The 14,384-nt window shown below is 37.5% G+C and overlaps 1 protein-coding gene across 4 annotated transcripts in view; it reads right to left on the reverse strand.

Moving 5' to 3' along the window:
• Positions 1-14,384, reverse strand: part of Esco1 (establishment of sister chromatid cohesion N-acetyltransferase 1) — a 44,357-nt gene that overhangs the window by 20,013 nt on the left and 9,960 nt on the right. The window contains exons 2-4 of one of the 4 annotated variants that reach the window (XR_001782403.2): positions 9,820-9,922; positions 7,227-9,356; positions 847-2,031 (exon numbers count right to left, since the gene is read on the reverse strand). Coding sequence is in view for 2 of the 4 variants with exons in the window: in NM_001081222.1 (NP_001074691.1) it covers positions 1,920-2,031; positions 7,227-8,765 (1,651 nt within the window). In the remaining 2 variants the exon portion in view is untranslated. The remainder of the gene's footprint in view (positions 1-846; positions 2,032-7,226; positions 9,357-9,819; positions 9,923-14,384) is intronic. The other 3 variants (NM_001081222.1, XR_003952544.1, XM_006526353.4) reach the window with 3 other exon arrangements.

The following is a 14,384-nucleotide window of genomic DNA, read 5'->3' on the forward strand; positions in this document are numbered from 1 at the left end:
ATATATGCATGTAGCAGAATTTTCCCCTAATTAATTGATTGGATAATAAAGACAAAAAGAAGCCAATCACCGGGCAAAAGGGGGGAGGAGGGCATTTCGAGCCCAAGAGAGAAAGAGGAGGGAGGAATAGACTTTTTGGTATGGTTAGGCAGGAGTGAGAGGAGCAGGTTGTAGACCACGGAAAGTTAAGATTTCCAATATAGAATAATTGATAAGTTTAGGGCAATAGATTCCACGCCCAGCAGTTGTGTTATCTGTTGATTCTAAACTAAGATTGGAGCTTTTCATTTGTAGCAACTCAGGTGGGCTGGAGAGAAAGAATTTAGCTGGGGCAGAATTTGGCCAGGCTTTTTAGAATGGGAAGACTGGGCAAGGACCGAGCTCCAGAGGAGAGGTAATCGCAGTGGAGTGCAGGCTGGCAAGACCCATCTCTGAGCTCTGGAGAGGCAGAGCAGGGGTTTGTGAGAGACGCACTGACGTGGAGAAACACTTGGTCTCAGTCTATGTACTGGGCTGATTGTTTTTTTATAATTACACAGTACACTTGCAGTGACCAAGGAGGAAAGAAGAAAGTGTTAGACCCCCTTGAGCTAACATTACAGATAGTTTTCAGCCACCCGTGGTTACTGGGAACCACACCTAGGTTTTCTGCAAGTGTTCTTAACCAATGAGCCATCCCTCCGGCTGCAAGAAGTTATTCTAATAAAGGAGGCCATGAATATGGAAGGGAGCGAGCAGGGTTGGAGAGAGGAAAAAAAGGGAAATGGTATAATTATAATCCCAAAATTAACTGAAATTTTAAAATAAAACCTCTAATAAAAATAAAAACTTCCTTTTAGAAATTACCTTCAAAAAGAAGCAGAAAGTTCTACACGATACAAACTCAGACCAAGGAGCAGCAAAGAGATCTAGTAGATTTAGTTCATCTCGTCATTTCAGAAACCATCAACAAATACGAAAGAAAAGAAACTGGCTCAATGTCTACATGACTAAACTCTTTATGGAAATATATGAAAACATTTTGTTTAAAATGGTATGGTTTTTAGAATCTTAACTATGTACATAATTAAATTTAATAAAGGTGCTTTACTTTTATGTAAATGCATTTCCCATGACTGTATTTCACTCATCCCTCCCCTACTTGAGTAAACTGCAGGCACTCAGTTACACCTGAGTGGTCGCTGACCTCAGCACTCTACTTCAAGTGTATCTTTCCCTTAGAGTAAATAATACAGTTACAGAGTTTTAGATAGATCCTCTGTTGCTTCATGTGAGCATAGGTGAGCAATATTCATCCAACAGTTCATCTAATATTAAAAATCACGAGGTATTAAAAATAAAGCTCTTGAACATTGTAAGTGGAAAACTTGAAACATAGTTAAACCTTTAATTCAAAGACAGACTCACTGAGTACTGAGGAAAACCCACAAAGGTAAAACACAAATAACAGATAAAGTCTGAGGAATATCCCCAGCTTAAGCAATTCATTAAAGAGCACTTCTCTAGAGAATATCAAAATAGGAGCTAGAGAAACCAAAGAATTTGTGGTAGGCAGGCCAAAGATAGTATTTAGGTACTGCCACAAAGCAGTCAATAGAAGAAATTCTAGAAAGAATTAATGATAACCACAAATTTAAAAACCATAGCAAGGGCTAGAGATGACTCACTACCTAAGAACACTTGATGTTCTTGCAGAGGATACAAGTTCAGTTCCCAGCACTCACTGCAAGGTCTAGTTAGGGGATCTGCTGCCCTATTCTGGGACATATACACACATGTGATGCAAAGTGACACAAATAAACATATTTTTAAAAATACAGCAATGGTCAACAAGCCTGTTTCCCATGAAAATGTTCTCAAACAGTAACAAATATGGCACTGACTACTGTAAAAATCAAATAAAAATTTCAAAGTATTACCTGGAAATGTTCTGTCCTCATCAATCTTAGCTTGACTGAGAAGAGTTGAGGCAGCAGCAGTGTTTTCTAATGGATTAGTCTCCACCTCAGATGCTGAACATATGCTGAAATTCTGAACACATAGAATTTCAACAATCTTAAGTCACCCTCTGGAGCTTACCCCTAATCGTTTTCAGCAATTTGTGCCTGCTAAAAATGTTCTTAAAGCTAAGTCATTGGCGTAATCCTCACAGATACTCAAAAAAAAAAAAAAAAAAAAAAAATAACCTCTCTTCCTCAATTTTTCCCAATTACTTCCATCATCTACATTTTCACACACTTTCTCTCTCTCTCTCTCTCTCTCTCTCTCTCTCTCTCTCTCTGCCTGTCTGGTTTTTTTGTTTGTTTGGGGTTTTTTTGGTTTTTTGAGACAGGGTTTCTCTGTATAGCCCTGGCTGTCCTGGAACTCACTCTGTAGACCAGGCTGGCCTTCAACTCAGAAATCCGCCTACCTCTGCCTCCCAAGTGCTGGGATTAAAGGCAGGCGCCACTACTACCCTGCTAACTTCTCATTTTCTAATCAGTTTAGTCATCAATAACTTTTTAAAAAAACATATAATTATCTATTTACTACCAAGAACCTTCAATTCATAGTTTTATCAAAGCATTAGTCCATTAGTAACAAGAATATAGAATCAACTTTGTAGCTCTGTTATTATTACAATGAACAGGTACCACTATTGTGTGTGTGTGTGTGTGTGTGTGTGTGTGTGTGTGTGTGTGTGTGTTTTAGGAGGGTTCACTCTGAGTGTTACAGATAATGGAGTGCAGAAAAAAGTGTCCAATTCCCCTCAAGCTACCTGTTGTGAGCATCCAGATATGGATGCTGTGAACCAAGTTCAGTTCTTCTCCAAGAGCAGTATGAATTCTTAGCTGCTTGGCTCTCTAGCCCATAACACTATTTTAAAACATGTTTGTTTGGTTTTTTTAAAATAATAATAAAAGTAAAAGCAAGAAGCAAGTGTGATGGTACTTGGCTACAATCCTAGCATACAGCCAGAAGGCTAAAGCAGGAGGACTCTTGAGTTCAAGGCTGGTGTGGGCTACATGGCAGGACCCTGAGTCTCAAGTCAACCTCACCCTTCTCTCTCCCGAAAGTCAATTATCCTGAAAAATTTTTAATGAGAACAATTACATTATTAGTGATTCTTCTCTCTGCTAATGTTAGTAAATTGATTTAAGATATGAGGAAATGGCTCTGTAGTTAAAGTCTTTGTTGAGGAAATATGAAGACCATGTTTAGATTACCATCGCTTCTTAGATGCCATAGGGATATGGCAGTGTCCCTGTAATTCAAGCCTCCCAGAAGGCAGAGGCAGGAAGAAGATTGCCCAGAGCAATCTGGCTAGTGAGACCAACTGTATAGGCGCACTCTGGAGTTAACTGAGACCTCACCTCACTGAATAAAGTACAAGAGTGACTCAGGATGATTTTCAGCATCAACCATGGACCTCCTCATGCCCATACATATACAAGCATGCACATTAAAAATGTGGGGAAAGGAGGCTAGAGAGAGAGAACTCAGCTGTTTTAGAGTACTTGCTGCTCTCTCAGAATCTGAGTATAGTTCATACAACCCATGTCCTGTGGCTCATAACTGGTTCATGTGGCTCTCATTCCCTCTTCATACCTCACAGGCACCTGCACACATATACTCACTACAAAGACACACACCTACATAAATAAAAATAAATCTTTTAGAAATGGAAGAAGGGCTGGAGAGATGGCTCAGTGATTACAAACACTGGTTGGTCTCCCAGAGAACCTGAGTTCAATTCCTAGCACCCACATGGCAGTTCACAACTGTCTGTAACTCTAGTTCCAGAAGATCCAATACCCTTGCCAAGACACATGCAGACAAAATACCAATGCATATAAAATAAAATAAAATAAAATAATTAAAAAATAGAAGAACTAGGCACTCAAAGACAGAGGCAAATAGATCTCCATGAGTTCAAGGCCAGCCTGATCTACAAAGTAAGTTTTTTGTTTTGTTTTAAAGAAGAAAATTTCAGATCTGAATAATGAAGTTTGTTTACATTTCCTTATTCTAAAATCTGTCTGAATTTTTATTCAGTACAAAGGACTGAACCTATGTCCTTGGGCATGCTAACATACACTTTGCCACTGAGTTTTATCCCAACACTAAATCTGGATGAACTCTGAAGTCAGCCATCCTTACTTTAGGTTGTCACTAAATCAGTTAAGTCACGCAAATCAAGCCTTACTTTTCTTATCTGAATAACAATGTGTAGTATAGACTGTGGCTGGGATTTATGATTCTTTCCTTAGCATACTACAGAGGAAATATTCATTAAATAAAAACTATTAGAGGGCTGGGCAGTGGTGGTGCACGCCTTTAATCCCAGCACTTGGGAGGCAGAGGCAGGCGGACCTCTGAGTTCACAAGACCAGGCTGGTCTACAGAGTGAGTTCAGAACAGCCAAAACTACACAAAGAAAGCCTGTTTCAAAAAACAAAAACAGCTGGGCGGTGGTGGCGCACGCCTTTAATCCCAGCACTTGGGAGGCAGAGGCAGGTGGATTTCTGAGTTCGAGGCCAGCCTGGTCTACAAAGTGGGTTCCAGGTCAGCCAGGGTTATACAGAGAAACCCTGTCTCGAAAACAAACACCAAAACAACACCTAAAAACTATAGGGGAAGTTAAGCCATTCTACCTTCCTCCTTAATGTTTAGACAGGTATGAAAAATCTCTAAGTGAATGCTACAATATAAATTCTGTAAAGCAGAAAACATATCCTCTTCCATACAGTACCCTAGATGTAGCAGGTACTGAAGCATGCTCTAAAAGAAATGGTGACTATCACTTTCTTAATCACATTATGATAATGAGTATACTGCTCATGTTAAAAAATACAATCTAAAATTAAAGAAAAAACTGAATTGATAAGAACTTCTTTTGTAGCTATTAATACTCATGAATCAAATGCTGACTGCACAAAACAAAATTCAAGAAGTTTTACATAAATACTAAATACTGCTATTTATATAAAATTAAAAATACACACAAAGCTAAGTATTCTTCGTACATGCATACATAAAATCATAAAAATAAAATCAGAAGAAGCGAGGAAGCACATTTAACTAGAGAGAGGCCTGGAACAAATCCATCCTTCTGCCTTGCTTTCCAAGATGCTGGGATTGCAGGGCTCTGCACCAAGATCCAGTTTGCTTTACTTTTTAAAATCTGAAGTAGCTTTAAAAAAAAAAAAAAAATTCTAATTTTCTCAAATCTGAGTAGTAGATGTTAACTTCTATTAATTCACTGCTATTAAATTCTGAATAAATACTCAAGAAGTTCAAAACATACAAAAATGTTAACACATCAACAAGTGTCTAGAACTGTTCTTACAATGAAGATCTGCACACACTCAATATTGTCACTAAGATTGGTATTAGACAGGGCAAGCAATGTGTAAACATTACTTGTTGCACAGCTAAGTCCAAAGGAATACATTTGGTTTCTTGCCTTTCTCATTAACCACCTCCTTTAAAAAATATATTTATTATTATTATATGTAAGTACACTGTAGCTGTCTTCAGACACAGCAGAAGAGGGTGTCAGATCTCATTAAGGATGGTTGTGAGCCACCATGTGGCTGCTGGGAATTGAACTCAAGACCTTCAGGAGAGCAGTCAGTGCTCTTAAGCACTGAGCCACCTCTCCACCCGCCTCATTAACCACCTCTTAAGCTCTGAAAAGCATCTATGCAGCAGGAGTTAGAAGATACACTCAACCATTACACTGGGAGACACAACCCTAAATTAAAAAGCCCCATTTTTCCATCACTGGATCTGGAACTAGACCCAGAATATTATATGCTAGGCAAGCAGGCCACCATTAAACTACATTCCTAGCCAAACAACTTGCTCATAATACTATTCACTGCTTACTTCTAATTGCTGCCATAATCTATTACACAGTTTGAATGATCATCTTCAACTCATGCTTTCATTCTCATTCATACAGAAAATTCAATCTAAAAGCACCAACTGTTATCCCATTCTCTTTAAGTTCACTTCGGTTTTCAATTTTCGAACAACGGACACTGATTTTCACTGCTTTTGCATAAATCCAGTCTCATTCCATACTACCCATAGCTCCTGTGTCTCTAAAATGAATTTTAACCATCCTGAAATCTTTAAAGTGACTTATATCTATTAACAAGACCTCTTTGCTTATATGATTTTTCTGATGTTCAGAATACTAGGGTATGGTTTATAAGGAACTCTGTGCTAAGAATTAGAATATTTATGTACTAGCTCTAAAATGTATCACCAAACATCACTTATTTCACATTCTGTTCTGTTTTCTCATAAAATTAAATATTATATAAATTCACCTGTATTATAGAAAGCACCCAAGTTCTACACATGAGAAAGTTTTAATCAGCATTCCACAGCTTTAGAAAGGAAAAGCTTTACCTTTTTTATAAATATTGAAAATAATTTCTCAAGGTAAGCATTAGATTTTTCAGACACAGAGTTCTGGATTTCAATTATTTTTTTTTATTAATTCCTAATTTTGTAGATATAGTGGTAGTAAGGATTGCCAAGTTTTCATTAATACTCACCTCGGTTTGATCCTCAGCACCACTAAAAAAAAAGTTAGCACTAATAGTCCTCGTAAAATAATGATTTATACCTCTAGTAATTTCCCTTGCCAACTGTTCAAAATTGCCATACAAATCAACAAAAAGGCATTCTTTTAAAATAAATTTTTGGGATTTTTTTTGTTGGGGGGGCTGGGGTGGGACGAAGACTCATGTATGCCCTCTACCACTAAGCTACATCCCCAGCCCACACAGGTTCTAAGTTCTAGATTTATTTATTGTTGGTTTGTTTTTCTGTGTAGCCACCTGCCTCTGCCGCCTGAGTGCTGAGTGCATGCTCCACCACCACACTGGCATTAAGTTCTAGGTTTTAAATCACAAAGAGATACGCTTTCTGTTGCTATAATTCTTTTTTTTTTTAAAGAGAGAAAAAAAAAACCAACTACATCTGTGCATTAAATTTAAAGGCTAGCATTTCAGTTATAGTTTCCACAAAATACAAATGGTAAAAACAAGGAAAACAAGGAAACAGGAGACACATATGCATAAAGGTGAAACACTCGGGTGCTCAGTTTCATCACTGTAAGGCTGCTTTAACAATTTTATCAATTATTAAGAAAAGCTGTTTCAAATAGTTAGTAAATAAGTGTGTAGAAAGCACTTGGCCCCTCTACTACACGTGATAAGGATGATTACCTGATCTGGTGCTGACTCACAAGAAAGTTTCATCTGATTATCCAATGATGAGTCAGGAGAGGGTTTAATATGGTTATCCAAATTACAATTTCCAGGATCCCTTTTTGTGGCTTTATTAATTTCAATTGCAATATTATTAATTTTAACTTCTTCAGATTTAATTCCTTTCATTTTATCCCGTTGGCAAGTTACATTACCATGCGCTTTCATCTCTAAAAATGTACTTTGGGACACTGGATGAGGCATTTCTAAAACTGATGTTGACAAACCAGTTTGTAATAAGTTCAACTTAGGAGACACTTGAGAGTCCAATTTATGTTGCTGCACAGAGTTAAATTTTGAAAGCTTAATTTTAGTCCAGTTGGAGTTCTTCTTAGTTGAGCTATTTATTCCATTTAGTACGCATTTCACAGGCTTTGTTTTCCTACTGGGAAAGAACCGATTAGAGCGCACATCCTGGTTGGCTTCTTTATGATGGAGTATTTGTCTTTCAGCATCGGTCCCTTGCAGTTTTACCTCTGCAGGCTTCTCCTCCTTTACACTTTCCACACATGATGATTCCTTTTTTACCTCTACAGTATCTGATTCAATTTCACCAGCAATTTCTTCACAGAGTTGGAGAATGCTACCTCTTTTGCTCTTTCCAGCTTGCTCCAATTCCTGGTCATCACTGTGTTCAGGCACTAGTGGCAGTGGGATTTGGGGGCGTTTTGTGCTAGTACTCACTTGTGTATGAGCTGATTTCCTCAGTTCATTCTTTTTAGAGACCACTGAAGTAGCTGCTTTTAATTTTCTAATATCAGCAGTTACAGGCACAGGTTTTATTTCTTCTTTTCTACTAGTCTTCTGGAGACATTTTTCAGACCCTTGGTTGCACTGAGAACTACAAGTAGAAGTTGTCTGATGCTGTACTTTGCGCTTCTTTCCTTTGGGAGAATTTATTACTTCATTTGTAACTGAATGCCTGTCCTCCTTACAATCAGACTTGATTTCAAGCACTTTTCTTTTCACATGCTTTTGATTTACCTTAACCTTATTACATTTACTTTGAGTACTGTTACATTGTTCTCTTCTTGCTGATTGCTGATTCTGTTTAACTGTTTGAATTTGACCATGAATCTCTCTACTGCGCAAAGACCTGGTTGTACACTCTGTTAACTGCTGTAGTCTTTGTGATCTGCGGTGAAGCTGTTCATTCCCTTTCAAGATTCCAAGTGATAATTTTTCCTGACATAATTTCTTCGTTTTTGAAGATTCTTGTGATTGTCCCTTCAAAGTTACTGTATTTTTATTAAAGGAGTTAGTAGCAGTTTTATCAGCTGAACATGATGCTGACCTTGTACTCATTCGCATTCCAAATTCAGACTCATTTGTTTTACTTTTGTTGGAAAATCTAACTGGTGTCTTTACAGCTTCCTTGGAGCCTGACTTCTTTGTTGGACTGTTCTGAGAACTTTCAACTTCTTCTTCTAAATTCTCATCTTCACTTTCTTTAGTAACTATGGAGGAATTTTCTTTTGATTTCTCCTGAATGGACATTATTCCTGAGTAATGTCTTTCTTTCTGAGGAGTTTTTGAGGACTGTGTCCAGGTAGGTACAGATGCTAAGTACTTAGTATTGTCACTAAGGAGTAGATCTTAAAAATCAACTTTAACTTATACTGATGTACATTTCCAACAAAAATACCAGGTTGTTTCAAGTAATTTTGCTCTTGGCAATTTCTAAGACATGAGAAAAGCTGGCATGAATGTTGAAAGATACTTGCTTTCTGCTGGATAGGGAAATGAAAATCTGCAGAAAATTCTAATTTAATGTTTTCAGAAGTTTTTATTTTTTTAATGAAAATAAACTTCATTCAGATCCAATTTGTTTTAATTATGATTAGTTTCCGGCCTAACCCTATTACTAGAGGAGTTATTTATCACTGACCTGTCTGCTTTGACAAAATTTCTGAAAAGTTTTTTCTTCTGAAGTCTACAGCTACTGGATGTTGATGAATTTGTAACATGTCTTATGGCTAACAGGTTTCTTTCCTTGCTTGCCAAGTTTGTTGGTTTGTGGCTTCTATTTAATCTCCTTCGCTTAGTAAAGTACTCTATTAATATAGATTTCCTTTTGTGCTGCCATTTCTGAAAAATTAAGAGATAGACATTAAGTTTTATGTAATCCAAGAAACAGATCAATAATACTATGCAGAAAAAAATTAATAAACTCAATTTAAATAAACTTTAATTCCTTTTAGAGTATATCTTTAGAATAATAATTAAGTCTCCCAAATATATTTTTCTATCATCTTAGACTTATTTTAAGTGCATGAACATTTTGCCTGAATATATGTGCACCATATGCATGCTTGGTACCCACAGAGGTCAGAAAGGAATGTTGGATCTTGGAACTGGAGGTACTCATGATTTGGATGGTTGAGTCAATGTAGTAGGTGCTAGACATTGAACCCAGATTCTCTGCCCGAGCAACAAGTATTCTAAACCACTGAGCCATCTCTCTCACCTCTCCCAAATATAATCTCCAATAACAATTTATCTTATTAAAAACATATTATACTTAAAAAAATTTATCCCAAGATTTACTTACAGTTCTTTTCCCACAAGATAGAACTGATGTTTCAGCCACCATAACTCAAGAAAATCTGATAAAACCATTCCTTATAGCCTCTTCTTAACACATTATACAGCACCTAAAAAGTAATAATTACAATGTTTTAAAAGATAACAATGTACTTATCTACTAACCTCTGATCCAAATAACATCCTATAATCCTAATTTTACCCTGATTATAACACTAATACTTACCATACTTACCACATATATATATATATATATATATATATATAGAAGGCAAGTTGATATTGAACAACTGTGTTTTTTATATATATATAAAAAACATTTAATTTCATTATTTCTACCTTGAAGTATACTCTAGTATATTCATCTATTAGAATAATATACATCCATTATATACTGTGAAAAAAAATTTTTAAAAAAATTAAAAAAAAAATCACAATGTGAAAATTAAATGGTTTAGGGGTAGTGCTGATGCTAAGGTCCTGTTACCCAGTTGGTTCTTGATCTCTCAGTAAAGAAAGCCATGGGCCAACTGATGTATAGAAGGTACAGGCAGGACCTCTGGGTCCCTGGAGGAAAAGGAAGACATAAGGAAGGAGAGAGTTTCACCATGCTTCTGATGGAGAAGGGCTGAAGAGTCATGTGAGATCTCAAAACAGAGTGGCCACACAAGTAGGTGGTCAGGGGCTTTAGCAAGGGGCTAGAAGGGACTAGGCACTAAAGTTTAGGGCAGGTGGGAGGTGGAGAGCTAAGAGTAATAATAAGGGCACGTTTTTTTCAGACAGGAGATAGTAGCGCCCAGCAATTGTGCCAAGAAGGCAAGTTGATATTGAACAACTGTGTGCCTGTGTCTTTTATCTGTGTCTTCAAGGGAAACTGGGAGGGGGCCAGTAGTGTGGCCTGTTCACAAAGCTAAGGTGGGGTAGTGAAAAGCTACATGCAACAGAAAGGATTAAACCAACAAAGCAAAATTACATGAAGAAAACCTACACACATGTATGTAGAAAAAACTGAGTCGCATAACTAAAGCTAGCTTAATTAAAACATTGAGTAGGTAAAGGGTAAGAAAATCTATGAACTAGATGAAAAATACTGAAATAGCAAATAGAAGTAAAAAAAAAAAAAAAACGAGCTGGAAATGCAGATCATTTGGTGAAGTGATTGTCTCGAATATACAAAACTCTGTAGGTCTTTATCTCCAGCACCTCATAATATCAAGTCTGTACTTGTCCCAGCACTTGGGAAATAAAGGCAGGATGATCAAAAGTTCAAGGCCATCCTCTGGCTACAGGAAACTCAAATAATAAGTTAACAAACAGAAATACGATATTAAAATGAAAGGACTAAAGGCAATGGTTAAAATGGCCCAATGACTAAGTTTATTGTTCGTGCAAAGGACTCAGGTTTGGTTTCCAGAATCCACATTAGGTAGCTCACGACCATCTTTAAGTCCAGTTTAAGAGGATCCAATGTTCTCTGGCCTCTATATGCACCTGCAAGAATATGTGCACACATGTTCACGTGGGTACATGTACATGAATTAAAAATAAATAAATAGATCTTAAAAAATAATTACTTAGGGCTGGTGAGATGGCTCAGCGGGTAAGAACACTGACTGCTCTTCCGAAGGTCCTGAGTTCAAATCCCAGCAACCACATGGTGGCTTACAACCACCCGTAATGAAATCTGACAACCTCTTCTGGTGCGTCTGAAGACAGCTACAGTGTGCTTATGAATAATAATAAATAAATCCTTAAAAAAAATAACAATTACATCAACCCACTTAAGAACCACCCATGGAAGCCAGGCATGGTAGTGTACCCTTTAATCTCAGCACTCAGGATACAGAGGCAGAGGGATCTCTGAGTTCAAGGCTGCCTGGTCTACAAAGTGAATTCCAGGACAGCCAGAGCTATATAGTAAGACCCCCATCTTGAAATATTAAACAACAACAAAAATAATCAGAATTACAATTAACAGTTTTGATGTCAACATTACAAGCAAGAAAATGCAAAATCCTTCAAAATGCTGAAAGAAAATCATGCTCTAAGTATAGTATTTTATCCAAAGAGTTAACTATGAGTCTAAAACAAAGATATTTTCAGATATGTCATCAAAAAGTATGGCCAGGGGGCTGGTGAGATGGCTCAGTGGGTAAGAGCACCTGACTGCTCTTCTGAAGGTCCAGAGTTCAAATCCCAGCAACCACATGGTGGCTCACAACCATCTGTAACGAGATCTGATGCCCTCTTCTGGTGTGTCTGAAGACAGCTACAGTGTACTCACATGTAATAAATAAATCTTTAAGAAAATAATTAAAAAAAAAAAAAGTATGGCCAGACATGCCTGCATATGCCTTTAATCCTAGCACTTGGAAGAAGCAGACTGATCTGAGAATTCAAGGCCAGCCTGATCTACATGTGGCTAGTCCTTGCTACTCAGGGGTACTTGGTGAAACCTTGTTTCTAAATAAGTAAAAGTAAGGGGGAGAATACCCCTGGCATCCACATGTATATGCCCACATACATATAACATGTATAACAGATCCTCTATATAGAGGCAAAATTAAAACTATGAATAGAAGATTACAAAGAATTTTATTTCTAGGAATTTACAAATATACCTACATAAATGCATAGAAACATAATCACAATATTTGTTTCAATATCATATCAACATAGTGAAGTGGAAACTTCTGGTTTCTTTGGAAAGTGAGTTATGACAAATGACGTTTTGCTGAAGCAGACACAAGTGACAGGATATTTTGCTCAAGCAAACAGTTTTGCTGAAGAGGACACAGGTGAAAGAATGTTTTGCTAAAGCAAACACATGAAAGAAAACATGATGAAGGATTCTTCACTAAAGACACGCCTGTATTGGTTCGCTTTACACTGTGTTGCTGAGTTCCATTTTTTGTGGCTCCATAGAGAAAAATGTACCAAAAAAAATTTCAGGTTCCACAGACTCTAGCTGGTTGATGTCAAGTGATACAGATTCACATTGAGTTCTGCTAAGACAGACTCACGTGGTGAGGCAAGACCTGTGGGAGGACAGACTCACGTGGTGAGGCAAGACCTGTGGGAGGACATGTGATGTTTGGAGGAAGTGTAAATAGGATTCTACAGTGAGGAGACATGCATAGCTAGCTTTGCAATGCTTCGATTCTTGGTCTTACACCTTTGCCTTCACTGATCTTCGCTTCATTGCCTCATTGAGAAGCACAGCAGAGAACTTCTACTGGTGTCCCTATTAGACCTTTTCGCCCCTGCTGACTTGTGCCAATTCAGCAGAGGCCTGGCTATTTCTGTTAGGTCACGCCACTACTGCTGATTCGTGCTTGCTATCCTGACGCTGCTGAACTGGACTGCCAGTATAATTGTGAAGTGTTTGCAAGTGAATCAAGCTGCCACTGATGATTCCTGTGAACTGAATTACTGATTTCCTGACAACAAAGATCTGCTCCAAAGAACAATTTCAAACAGGTCCACTTCCCCACTATCCTAATAACCTTTCTTTTCTACTACCTCTGGTGGGCTAGAAAGGAGGTTAAAATATTTAAGAACCCATATTTAAAGTAGGATTTGAAAAATCAAAGCTGGGCTGGAGAGATGGCTCAGCGGTTAAGAGCACTGACTGCTCTTCTGAAGGTCCCAAGTTCATATCCTAGCAACCACAGGGTGGCTCACAACCTTCTATAATGAGATCTAATGTCCTCTTCCGGAGTGTCTGAAGACAGCTACAGTGTACTTACATACAATAATAAATAAATAAATAAATAAATAAATAAATAAATAAATAAATCTTTTTTAAAAAAGAAAATGAAAAAGAAAAATCAAAGCCTACAACACAGACTAACTACCCCAATAAATATCACTGTAACACTGCCTGTATCATTGATGACAATTATATAATAAAATAAAGTGACAGCCTGACTTTAAGTTTTATTTTCAATTCATTCACTATTTTATGTAATCTCACCATGTGTCAATCATTGTTCTATTGCTGTGAAGAGGCACATGAACAAGACAACTCTTATAAAACAAAGTATTTATATTGGGGGCTTGCTTATATTTTCAGAGGCTTATTCTCATATGCCATTATTCTCATGACAGGGAGTATGGCTGCATACAGGCAAGTGCTAGAGCAGCTGAGAGCAAAGATAGACTCTGCCTTAGAATGGGCTCTTGAAACCTCAAGGTTCACCCCCAGTGACACACCTCCTCTAACAAGGACATATACCTCATAATCCTTACAATCCTACCAAGAGTTCTGCTCCCTGGTGAGTATCCATTTTAAACCTCTGGAAACCATTCTTATTCAAATCACCAAACCTTGTAATTCTGGCTAACTAGGAACTCACAGATATCTACCTCAGGAGTGCTCAGATTAAAGGTGTAAACCATATGCCATCTTAAAAGAAAGATTTTTAAGTGAATCTTGGTGGTGCATGCATTACAATTGATAAGTAGACACAGGAGATTCAAAAGTCCAAGGTCAGACATGGCTCCTCAGTCAAGAACACCCACAGCTCCTCCAAAGATTCTGAGTTCAATTCCAAGCAACCACATGGTGAC

The sequence above is a fragment of the Mus musculus genome, chromosome 18, assembly GCF_000001635.26.
Source record: "Mus musculus strain C57BL/6J chromosome 18, GRCm38.p6 C57BL/6J".
In the NCBI taxonomy this organism is placed as follows: domain Eukaryota; kingdom Metazoa; phylum Chordata; class Mammalia; order Rodentia; family Muridae; genus Mus; species Mus musculus.